The following is a 12,519-nucleotide window of genomic DNA, read 5'->3' on the forward strand; positions in this document are numbered from 1 at the left end:
TTATCTTGATTATTGACAGCTTCCGTCAATCAAAGAATGAATTGTAGTTTACCCTCTAAAAGTATTATTTTGGCAGCATTGTACTGCAAAAGGCACAGTGCTGCAATAAGCTGTGATGAAAAGATAATTAAAAAAGGAAGCGTGTAATAATAACAATTAAAAATAGGCTTTCCCGACAGAAACTGTGAAGAAAGTCAGGGTGTCAGTGAGAACAGTCTCCTTCGTTAACAACTGGGACTCAGAAACTCCAGGAATCTCTGACAGGAAGATGCCTGAAGAGCCAAGAACTTATGAAAAAGGCGTCTCATGGGACAAAAGCTTCAAGCACAACTTAATACTGGCTGTAGTAAGCAAGTCTTAATCTCAACTGCGGTGAGAAAACTTTTATGTGCAGCAAGAAAGATCCTGCTAAGACATCAGAAGAAGAGAAAAAGGAATTTCTGGACCCTGAAACATGAACCAATGACGATGGAAAGAAGGTTTGAATTCTAGAATCAATAATTTAAATTTTTAGTTTGTCAAAAATTATTTTTTAGGGCTTTTTAACCCTAAACATGCCAGGTACCCGGCCTGGCATGTTGTAGGTGTTTTTGCTGCTTCAACACACCTGATTTCAATTGATGGATAATTAACAAGCTTTTTGTTGAGCTGCATTCATTTGAATCCGGTGTGTTAAGCCCTAACATACAACTAGTTAGTCAGTAGATTAATTTTACATTGAGATTATTACCAATGGCTTACGTTTGTGCTTCCTTCAGAAAAAGTGACCAGCAACGTCTCTTAGTATTACCTCCATTGAGCTGACTGGGATGAACTGACATGACATGACAAGTGAAAGCAAAGCAGCGATCAGTTGGGAAAACGTATGGAAACCTTTGCAACACACCAATGAGTGCGTTCAGCTTTTAATTTGAATTTATTGTGTCACTGTACATTTGTACAATGATATTAAAGCCAGCTCCAAAACAGCGTAAACAATGTAGGAAAATCTATACAATAAAGACATAATATGGTGATATTTACAATACTGAATCAATTAAATTGATATATACATACATGTATATCCATCATATCATTAGTGCATGTAGGCATTCAGAGTGTTAATTGTTTTTTATCTGCAGGTAAAAGTAAAAATTGTAGACCTCAATGTAAAAAGTAAACCAGTTATATATTTTTATTTAACTGTTACTTTCAGTCTACAGTGACATATTAAACTGCTTGAATTTAAATATAAAACTGGAAGACCAGATGCACAGCTGTGTTTGAAATGAATCCGACATGTACGTTTCACTTGTTGATCTAAACTGCATTTTGTTGACGTTCGAATTTCACCGAAATGAACCTTGATGCATGATTTTAGTTTAACTAGCATCATTTCATCAGGTCAAGTAAAGACAAGAAAACAATGCAGAGCACATTTAATAGTTTAATCATAAGCTGCTGTTTACATTCAGTGATTATTCCGATTTTTATGTTGCCAGAAGCATGGGTGAGACCAGCAAAACATTCAGCCACAGGATCTAGTGTGTTGTATGCAATCTGTCCATTTTCATTCATCGACTTCCACATTGTACATACTACTGTGCACTGCAAAGAAACATTAAAGCCACACTGCTGGCGTGCAGCGTGGGTCTTCCAGGACCTTTGCTGGTTCAGACATGATTCCACCCAGTCTGTTGTGTGGTGCTCATAGGAGGGGAGAGCCCTGTGTCTACCACTCGCTGCGGTCTCTACCTCATCTTGGAGATCAGCTGAACACAGATGGCACACAGATCAGCACTGCTTTACTCACCAGTGCTGAGTAAAGCAAGTCTGCATGTCAGGAGCTCATTTGAACTCAAGTCCAGCGTTACAAGCTGGAGCTAAAGGTGGGAAACTGCAACAGCTTCCGCCTCCTGAGATGCTAAGGATAAGCAACATCCTGCAGTCAGCACAGTTGGGTTTACATCTTTTTTTTTTTTTTTGGTTTCTTTTGCTATCTCACTCTAAGCTCGTCGAACAGACACATTAATGTTGGTGCTGAGATTGCTTTTTTTCTTCTTTTTTTTGTCTTTTTTTTCCACATTTTCTAGTAGCCCACACAGAAACTGGATGGCACAAGAACTGACCAATAAGAAACTCTTTACAACAAGGTAGACTGCAAGTCAACGGTTGCCAGGGATCACACGTTAAGCAAAACAAAACAAAAATCCAATTTCATAAAAAAGAAAAAAAAAAATCAAGATCAATACAAAAGCAAAAGACAAATGAACAAAAAGCAAGTTAATTTCAAGTATAACTTACTCATAAAATAACTACACAGCATTAAATATTCTCATTATACATTTTAAATTATTTATAAAATATATTTTGGCATATATGTTTTTTATGTTATTTTCGTGTTTGTGTAACAAACGCTACCGTAGCTTCAGTTGAACACCAATGTTTATTCGATTTTTTTTTTCCTTTTGAAACAAAACATTAAAGGGATTGTCACATAACAACAGGTTATTAAAAATGATAATAGTAAACCCTATACAGAGTTTCACATAGCAAGACATGAGTGACGATCCCTTCTATCCTAGCCCCATAGTCAAAAGTCAAAAAAAGTACAAGACCAAAAGCACAAAGCTCTAATTTGTGCTCCACTGGCTACAATCAAGGTTGGGCACAGGAGATTTCAAAAGCATTAAAGTCTTTAATTTGTTCATACAACTTGTTCTGAACACAAAGATCGGTATGTCCCACTTTCAGCGTTCAGAGGCTTGGCAGATAGCAGGAGTTCATTTATTTCCATCCGTGATAAAATATAAATACTTTAAAGACCTCACAGTCTGATGATACCAGGTTGTCCTCAGGGGAAAAAACTGGAGTTTTCTCTTATCAGCCAGGCAGAAGACAAACGAGACTGAGAGGACTCTTGATCCTGCTCCTGAATGCACCACGAAGGAGCCAATGAGCAACATGTGTTCGGGGGAATCCTGCGCGTGTGTCTGTGGTTGTTTATTACAGTGTCAGAGCTCACTATACAAAGGAACAAGGAGCGATTTTAGCAGCTAAAACACACTGCAAAACCAAAAAAGGCAAATGTCATTTTAGTCATACAAAAGTAGTTCAAAAGGCATAACTGTACGTAGGAATTGGCACCTCATGCGTCCGAACATGTAGTGTCCTGCTTTGGCTCGAGGGCTGGAGGAGCTCCACTGGCCGCGTCCATGCAGTCAACAGTAACCTGCCTGTTTACTTAATGCAGACTGAAAGAAAAACCGAACAAAAGCAAACAAGGAAAAAGTACTGCGACTACGACAAAGCCACATCCACTACCTGGGCTTGAGCACACAACTAGCTGCAGCAGACTACAGTTCATCATCAGCAGCCCAAGCTGGTTCTGGAGTTTTGGATTCTGCAAATGGGTGTGTCTCTACACTTCCACAGCAGGGCTGTGTACACACAGCGACCGCGGGGTAAATATATATATGTGAGTTTACACTGTATATGTGTGTGCATGTTGGAGTGTCGCCAAGATGCTTGCTAAAGTACAATGTCCTTCAGGCGCTTGCTGCTGGGGGACTCCTTGTCTCGGCCGTCATGCAGGAGCGTGTTGATCTCCCTGACGGCTGGCTCACTGTCCTTCCCCTCAGGCTGCCGCAACAGGCTGTGGTTTGCGATCCGCTCTGCGTCACGACATTTCAGTGTATTGTAGGAAGATGACGCCTTGGACATCGGGCTCTTCAGGTGCACAGGGGAGGTGATGGGACTGGCGGCCTCACGCCCATTGCCAGCTTCGCGAACAGCCCCTCCGTTGGCCTTGGGGCTGCACACCTGAGACTCCTGAGTCCGCTTTCCCTTCACCTCTCCCCGTTCAACATCCTCTGGCCCATCCTTGCCAAAGGTGGCAAAAGTCCTCTTGATTGTGCCGTCCTCATAGTGCGGCACGTCCACCGTGGTGGCCTCGATGGACAAAGCGATGATGTTGCGAGCGTGCTCGGGTGACTTGGCGCGTGCTGGGACCGAAACCCGAGGCATCCAGCAGCGGTCAGAGTGGCCCAATATGCGACACTCATCCTGGCAGTGGAATCCCTCTCCAGGATCTGCAGACAAAAAAAAAAGTTTCCTAGATTAATCTAAATTTAAACCACAAATTTTTTTTGTGATCATTAGGGCTGGGAAATAAATCAGTTACAACATGCATTCCAATATATACTTGATCAATATCAGTAGATAATACATGTATATTCAATAATTGCATTGAACTCCGATCAATAACCAAAGAGCATTCTGGGAAATACAGGTAGAGGAAAAACTTTGGCCGCTCAATCTCTCACGTCCAGTTAAGGTGGCATCAACTCACTCAGTTACCCAGCAACTCACTCTTTGGTTACTTAGCAACAGCCTGTTGAGTAACGCGCAGCAGCAGTTTCATATTTTGCCACCGTGCCTCATAACTGCTCAAAAATAAAAACAAGAGTGAAATGGAAGGAGGAAATGAGTATAAGAGCTTGACAGGAAACTGTGTATGAAACAGAAAAGTTCACATCACCAGTTTGGCTTTATTTCAGGTATTTGAAGCAAAAACTTAATCAATAATTATCAATATCAACAGATATTGATGTCTAAACTTCCAGTTTTGTATTGTGATATGTTTGTTTGTGTAAAACAAGTAAAAAAAAAAAAAAGAATGAACAAGATCGGAAGATTTTTTGAAGATGATTTGGCTTCATGCAGCAGGAAACATTATTACAAGACTTTCGGCCATTTCCACTAGATTTTACTTTAAGTGAAGCAAATTAACAACTTCCTGTAGACTTTCACAATAAAATAAGGCACTATAATTTTTTTCATTTTAAAAACCACATTGTAAAAGCTGATGAAAACAGACACACATCCTTTCTGCTCATAACTACACAACAGTATGAATGTTGCCTGTATACTACTTGTGTTCAACTTTAGCTTGGAAGACTTTTTGTTTTGTTTTTTATTTTTAACATATTTTAACGGAAGAACGATAAGATGGATACCCACAGTGTTTCTAATCTGTTAAATTCCTACCATGTACATCAACGTTAAGATGCAGTCTCTCTCTCTCACTCCTCCCAATCATAAGCTAGATGTTTGAGGAACGTCTAATGTACCAATTAAATCATGTACTGTTAAATCAAAAGTCCATTTGTAGCTGTTGCGTAATTGGGTTTTCACTACCAAACGATGGATAAAAGGCAGGTTTAAACAGTGCAATCAGATATCCCAGAGAAAGACACCAGACGAGTTGCGGCGCTGCTGCCTGGTTCATATCTCTTCCTCCCTCTCTGTCTCTGTCATCTGGCGCCGAGTTATAAATATGTAATGATGTTTAACGCTGGAGCAGGGGGAAAAAAAGCAGATTAGTCTGACTCTGTATGGCTGTGCTGCACTTTGTTGTCGGTGGGGGAACTTTCAAGAACATTTTGGCATCATTGGCGATGACAAAAAGATGCTATGATGACTCATTCAAATGTAAATGCTGTTTTTCCTCAAAACCAGTGAACTATTTGTTTGATAGGATCTAAATAAAAACATATTTGACATGAGGTAAGCAGAGCATCAAAAAGTGCTTCAAAATTGTTTGACTTAAAGTATTACAGTTCATTTTTAAAATCTCTCATTGCAGCTGTAGCATGTTTTTCCTCCAGCTCAAAGTCTAAAAATGAACTTGCAGCGAGTACACGTGAGATATTTCTGTGCTCCCTACTGCTTGTTTCACTCCAAGCAGCAGCTATCCACCGTTCCAGAAGCACAAAATGACAAAAAAAAAAAAGAAAAGAAAAAAGGGATTGTGAGAGAGGGATTGGGATCGACCCAAATGCATATGCTTACATCTGGCAATCCCAGCTTGAAAGATCACCTAATTAAAATCACTAATGATCTGGTTTTTCCCCCCCCCCCCTTCTTTTCCACACTTGCGAGAGGCACCTCTGCTAAGGCCCCGGGGATCGATATTTAAAGATCGGAGACAGGCTTTTCAGGGGCAGATGTGTCAGCGCTGTCTCTCATAAAGTATAATCTGATGGCGCTGACAGATAACACGAAAACTAAATGCCTGAATGAAGTGAGTAAATGGGATCAAAGGCTATCTGAGCCCAAATATGTGGGAGTTGAATTACGGGCAGAAAATATGAGCACTGGCACCAAGAATGCAGGTCACGAGTGGCTGATACAACGACACGACATTTCTTTGATGATCTCAGCCTAAATTTGGACACTGGGAAGCAATTATGAACATTTAATGGCTCTGGAAAAAACATCGCATAAACATGTAGTCCATGAGCTAATGACTGATTTCAACGAATCTAAAAATTTCTAAATGTACCAAGAAAGTGCCAGACTGACCAGAGTTTTCCTAATTTTTACAGCTCATGCAGTCATGCATTGCTGCCCCTCCCAACTTGCTGCTAAGCATTCCCAGACTCAAATATGTCATTTTTTGCTGTCTCGCCATTTCCTATGAGCTCTCGGACGCTCAATGAAGTTCCAGATGAAGTGCAGAAGAGCCTAGAGTTTCCTCCATTGTTCCTTAGTATTTGATAATGCAGTGTTGCCCCTCCCCTACCTGTTTCTATGCACCACCAACCAGCTTGCTGAAAGAAGGCTCCTTAAACTTTCTGTTGCTTACATGTTAGAGGAAAAGAATCCTATTACAAAAACATCGTGATGTTGACTGAGATTGTCATACTTAATTACAGCATGTTATATAAATTATTACAGCATATAATCTGCAGTAATAAAGTTTGGAATATCATTATTTTTATTCCAATAATAACTCTATTAAAGCGTAGTCTGTAATAGTACTTAAACAAAAAAAATAAGTTTAAGTACTTTCCTTTTGTTTTGTTTTTTTTTTTTGTTTTTTAAATAAAAGAAATTAGATTATGCTCATTATACCATAAATGTATGCTGGTTTTCCTAACATTGTCATCTACTCATAACTTTAAAATGTTTGAAAAAAATATCAACCTTAGTTAACATACTGTGGGAGGCATATGAAATAATTCTATGCGGCAAAACGTAACAAAAGAGGAAACAGTATTTTTCTCTTCCTGTTTGTATAGTCGGTGTGTATGTTCCTATAAATCCACACTGATTGAACTGACAAACTGCAACGGCAGCAATCAAGCAGACAAAAGCTATTAAGCTGGGGATTTTTTTTTCTTTTATAAGATATGCAATCAGTATGTAACAATGCAATCACAGGATAAAGTCTTTACAAGGTACCACAAACATAATGAATGGTGATGACTGAAAAATAAACACATCGCTTAAGGCTATATAGTACAGAAAAACAGTCCTTTTTAAGCAATTTTCAACTCCCTCTGCTTTCTGAAGGTCTTTTGTTACGGTTTTCTGAGCGACGAGTTTTTGAATGCATTCACAAACAATACAGAAACAATAAAGTCATATGTTTAAACGTTACACTAACATATAGTTACCATTTCAGTGCTCACTCATGTATGTAATTTGATTTTACACATGTAGGAATGTGAAAATTCCTGTAAAATCTTGTTTGACATGTTTGATAAAGCAGATCTTTTTCTCCACTGATTAAAAATTTACAAGCATCCTGGTAATGAATGCAATTTCCTCTAAACACTTTGGCTTATTTCTATAGCCCAAAGCACCCTCTGGGGCATGAAAAGCCTTAAGGCACAAAGAAATATACACAAGTTGCATGGTTTCTACTTAGCCGCACTTGCATATGCAGTGAAAGCCATTTTTTCTCTTTCCTTTAGGGGTCTATCAGAGAGCAACTGGGTTGTAAATGACATTGTTATGGAAGCCAAGTGCTATTAACTCTCACACATCCTGCCTGTGCTCGGAGCTTCATAAAACGCAGATGTTGCTCTGAAAGATCCACAAAAAACTGAGAGAAAATTTAAATAAAAAACAGTGACAGGCCATCGACCTCTGACAAAGCATAATCTCTTCCTATTTGAAATAAAACGAGGCGACTGTAATGGAAAGAGATGAATTAGGGGCTTTTACAGCAGCACGAGTACAGAATAGGAGGCAGTGAAGGCACCTCCTGCTGAGAATGTGTATTCAAAGTCATCAAGAAAAGTCAGGAAATAGGGTTGCCAATCAGTAGAAGGAGCAGATTTAAAGCAGACGCACAAAGCAGGATGTTGTTGGGAACATTTCCGTTTGCAGATTTAATACCTATTAATTACTAAGTGACTTTCACTGAAGGGCGGAGGTTGCTTGTCTTTTGTTTTACATGATTGAAGCACTTAAACTACAATGCATTCTACTGGAAATGCAGTCTAAAAGAAATCCTTGTATGTTCACCGCTGCCTTTGACTCAGGCATACTATGCTTTAATACAGATTTCAGGTCAAAGGGCCGCTACGCTCGTAGGAAAACTTCCACAGCATGGGAATCTAATAAATAATGCCACTTCAAATGCCCAAGACAAATCCCCCGGCAGCGTCGCTGTCCTTGTTTTTCTGTTTGCAGTTACCTGGAAAAACATCCCTTTGCATCACCACGGGGAGAAAACCAACACATTCTGAGTCATTTTATCTTAAATTTGCAGCCTGCGACGGCAGATTCAGCTCTGACTCATTTTCTTGATCAGTTAAAGGCATCTGAACTTCAAGTTACAGATCTTTAGCTTCACTGTGGGAATCCCACAACCTGACTAGCTCATTGCTCACTTTACTCTGGTGGACTAAATATAATGATCCCTTCATATTATATGCCTACAGGCACTATTTTTTGTTGCTAATGTAGCAAAACCGAGGAATCAGCAAAAGACTTAAACCCTCTGACACAAAAACAACGAGATGTGCTCCCTGTAAAACTCCTCTAGCTTCCACCAGCTATTTTTTGTGCTTTTTGGCTCACACATGGAGCTTCTCTTGGAAAACACAGCCGCTTATCATTCCAAAAAGTAAGTGTTGCAGCTTCCACCTGTATGTAGCACCTCGTAATATTAAAACATCACAATGTGCCTTGTGAAACACTGTGCAGTTGCTATTTTAGTCCAGGTAGTCATTACAAGCCCCAGATTTGAAGGCATGTGCTCTAGATGATTTTGTCCTTTTTTAATCCAATTGATATTATTTCTTACCTTCCCTGTTACATTAAAAGATAACTTGCACACTGTGTAGTTGTATATTTTTCTTTGAAGTGAAGTATTTTCATATATTACAAAAAATAATTTTAATAAATGCTTAATTATTCACAAGTATAATTTAGAAGGTCCATTGACTACAGTCTTGAAGCCTAATTATGCTTTGCTACTTTATACTCTTAAATATTATTCATTGGAGTCATAATGCCTCATTTCACTTTACTACTCAAAGTGAGTATAAAACATCCACCTGGTAAGTATGAATTACAAAATGTTTGATGCCAACCATTTTACAATAACTTTGTAAAAGTGACCGAATCTACATTCTATCTATGTAAAGCTGCAAAGTGTCAAAATGATGCAATCACTTTCAGATCAAACATAAAAACCACAAGACGCAGATTAATTAGAACCTGACGGGAATCTAAACGAGTAACAGATTCTTTAAAATGAAGTTTGCTATTCTGGGTACTCTAGAGTAGAAAAAGAAAGAAAACAACAACTTATAGTGAAATATGTGAAATAGCTTTAAATTCATAAGTAATTTTAAGGTACACTGCAGCTAGCTAACTCCTAGCCAATAGCAACTCTACAATTGGCAGCAAAGGCATCTGAACTGCAGTTGTAGTGCTCCACTTCAACATCTAAAATATTTATGGAGGGAAACCTAAACCTGATTGTTTAACACTGAACAGTGGTTCTTCAAAACCCAGTTTGAGATTTATGAAAGATTTAAAATTCTTTGCAGTAGCTTTTTTAGCATTACTATCCTTGTAGACTTATATGAGATAAAAATCATAGCAGATTGACTAGTCAAACTTGGACTGAATTATTCTGCATTGATTACAGGCTCTTTGAAAATTCACTTAAAAAAAAAAAACAAAAAGAAAAACGTGGCTTATAATTTTTTCTTGTCTTGTATCATCACACCAGGAGCTCGATGCATTGCTACACCTCAGTATGAAAATTAAGAGTAATAGAGGACGGGAGGCAGGACTGAATTCTCCTGGAGTCAGATTCGAGTGGCAAAATCTTAATTTTAGATGAACCACAAGCCCACAAGTATGTGCAGCCTGACACAATTCAGTCAGTTCGGCTTTAAAGCAGATGAACTCCAAAAAGAATGTGGAGCAGCTATCTGGTATGATAAATTATTTGACAAAGAATATCAGCAACTTTTGTCCTTCACTACTTTTTCGCGTTTTCTCTTTATGTTGACATTTATGCTGAAGCAACAAATGTCCCATTTCTGTTAGTCATAAAAACAGATATCTGTGCACAGACTGGCAGGCATTTTAGTATGTTTCTCCTTGTGATGCAGATGTTACAAAAGGAAATAATTTAGAGCACTTTAAAGCAGACACACGATTCCTGTGGCCTACACAGACTTTACACATTCTCTTTGATTTCCTGTTGTTTGCACATTGTCTTTGATAGTGAACCCCATTAAAATGCTGTGACAAAGCCATCACACAGAGCCTGTATAGTCAAGGAAGACAGTTATTAAGCTCTGCTGACTAAAAGAGCAAACAGCCACTCTGTCATTGCTCTCTGGGCCTTTTTTTTCCCCATCACAGTAGCATGTGGTATGTTTTAAATGCAAAAGACTACACCTTAGGAAAAGCAAAGTAAAACCTCTGAAGATCCTGCTTAGAAGTTTCTATTTTCCGCAGAGACTTTCCCAGCTTTTCTGCTCTCATCACCGTATTCGTGAGCATCTTTGACACCGAGATGACTGTTTTCTAATTGCTCTCCATATTAATTTTCCATCCTAGCAGTCACATGGCAAAGATTGATTAAATCTAAATTGTTGCTACAGTGTCTTGATGGAGCCTGCGATGCAGATGCTGATGAAAGTCTCAGAGTGAGGAGAAAAATCTGATAATAAAGCAGCGGCGGCAGCAGCAGCAGCTCAGAGGGCGACTCTCTCTCTCTCTCTGTGTCTGCGCTCGAGACGTAACAGGCTGGGTCCCTTCTGATCTTTACGCCGCGAATGGAGCTCAACATCCAGCCTGTCCTGTCTGAGGACAGTTCTTCGGCCAGCTGAGGCTGAAGCTCGGCCAAGCAGCCTCCCACACTACTCAGGAGGGAGAGTCCAAGCTCTGCTGTCATCCCAGCCAGCCAATTCAGTCTGCAGGCCATAAATCAGCCTGGAGGCTTGGCTCCTTCGGGAGCAGCAAGATGGAGTGTGATGGTCTTGTTTTTACAAACAGTAGAGGGGCACCCTCACTGCGCCACGTAAGCCATCATTCTCTGCACAGCGTCGAGTCCTTTCCTTCTCCCTACAGCATCTGGCTCCGCCACATCAAGATGGCCCCCCTAAAAGTCCCCCAGATTCATCCCTCACCGCCCCCTGCACAAGGCCATCTTTTATGCCTCTCCTCCTTCTGTCCTACTCTCCCGTCTAACCAGTACTGCCAGATCACGTATATTGAGGTAATTAAATGAACCCCTCACATAAAAAGAAAATCACTCTCCCTACTTTTTTCCTATCTGACCAGAATTCCTTACATTTTTAAATCAAATAGTAAATGCTGAGAATATCAGACACAGGAAGCGATCATGTTGGCGATAGACATGCACCGATGTATCCGCTGGTGACCGGAATAGGATTTGATTGGTAACTGTGGGATCAACTATGCCTAAGAGCCAACAAGTTGTGCTGATCAGACTCTTTGATGTAGAAGTTGATACTGAGAGAAGACTCAGCTATCTTCAACACGAATGAGTTAAAATTTAACGCAATAGAATCATGTGCAGATAAATTACAATCATAAGTTAGATGACAGCGATCAGCTGTCAAAATGTAATTTTTTTTTTTCCCATAAGTGAATATATCATCACTAAGCATCACAAGTTGGAACAAGCCGCACTCTTCAGTTTAGAAGTGGTCAACTGCAGGGAGGAAGAAAAGGGTTTTGTTTTATATTAAGCATTTTGCGAAAACAGTTACATTTTAAATTTCTCTAAAAAGTAAAGAATAAGAATTTAGACACAAAATCTCTAATCGGTGACTCTCCAGTTATGCGTGTTTGGCTGGTAAAGTTTGTCTTTTATTTCTATTCCTGGACCTCAGCAACAGTCAGAGAGTTAAGAACAAATTCTCTGAATATCCAGGATCTAGCAAAAAAAAAAATAAATAAATAAAAAAAATAAATTAATTCCTTCTTCTTCTAGTACATCAATAAGAATTACAGGCCAGGAACAGTTCAAGCCAAATTATGAAAATATTTTCTTCCAATGCACGCTCCTCCCTTCTCCTGCTGCTCATCCATACAGCAGAGCCAGGGCATTGTGTAACAGCCTCCTCGTATAAAGAATGAATTTCCAAACTGGTGTTGACAAACAATGCACTAGCTTCTAAATTGGTACAAACAGCATCTGCTTAACAGCTGTGTAACAGCAGCGGGAAGAAAGGAAAAAAAGCAATCGCT

At 39.4% G+C, this 12,519-nt stretch overlaps 1 protein-coding gene across 7 annotated transcripts in view; it reads right to left on the reverse strand.

The window, feature by feature from the left end:
* Positions 1-1,413: 1,413 nt before the first annotated feature.
* LOC129360306 (protocadherin-19-like) overlaps positions 1,414-12,519 on the reverse strand; it is a 76,819-nt gene continuing 65,713 nt past the window's right edge. For all 7 annotated transcript variants that reach the window (XM_055030444.1, XM_055030441.1, XM_055030440.1 and 4 more), the window contains exon 5: positions 1,414-4,070. In XM_055030444.1, coding sequence (XP_054886419.1) covers positions 3,511-4,070 — 560 coding nt within the window. In that variant the 3' untranslated portion in view covers positions 1,414-3,510. The remainder of the gene's footprint in view (positions 4,071-12,519) is intronic.

This window comes from Poeciliopsis prolifica, unplaced genomic scaffold, assembly GCF_027474105.1.
Source record: "Poeciliopsis prolifica strain line A6 unplaced genomic scaffold, Auburn_PproV2 SCAFFOLD006, whole genome shotgun sequence".
NCBI classification, from domain to species: domain Eukaryota; kingdom Metazoa; phylum Chordata; class Actinopteri; order Cyprinodontiformes; family Poeciliidae; genus Poeciliopsis; species Poeciliopsis prolifica.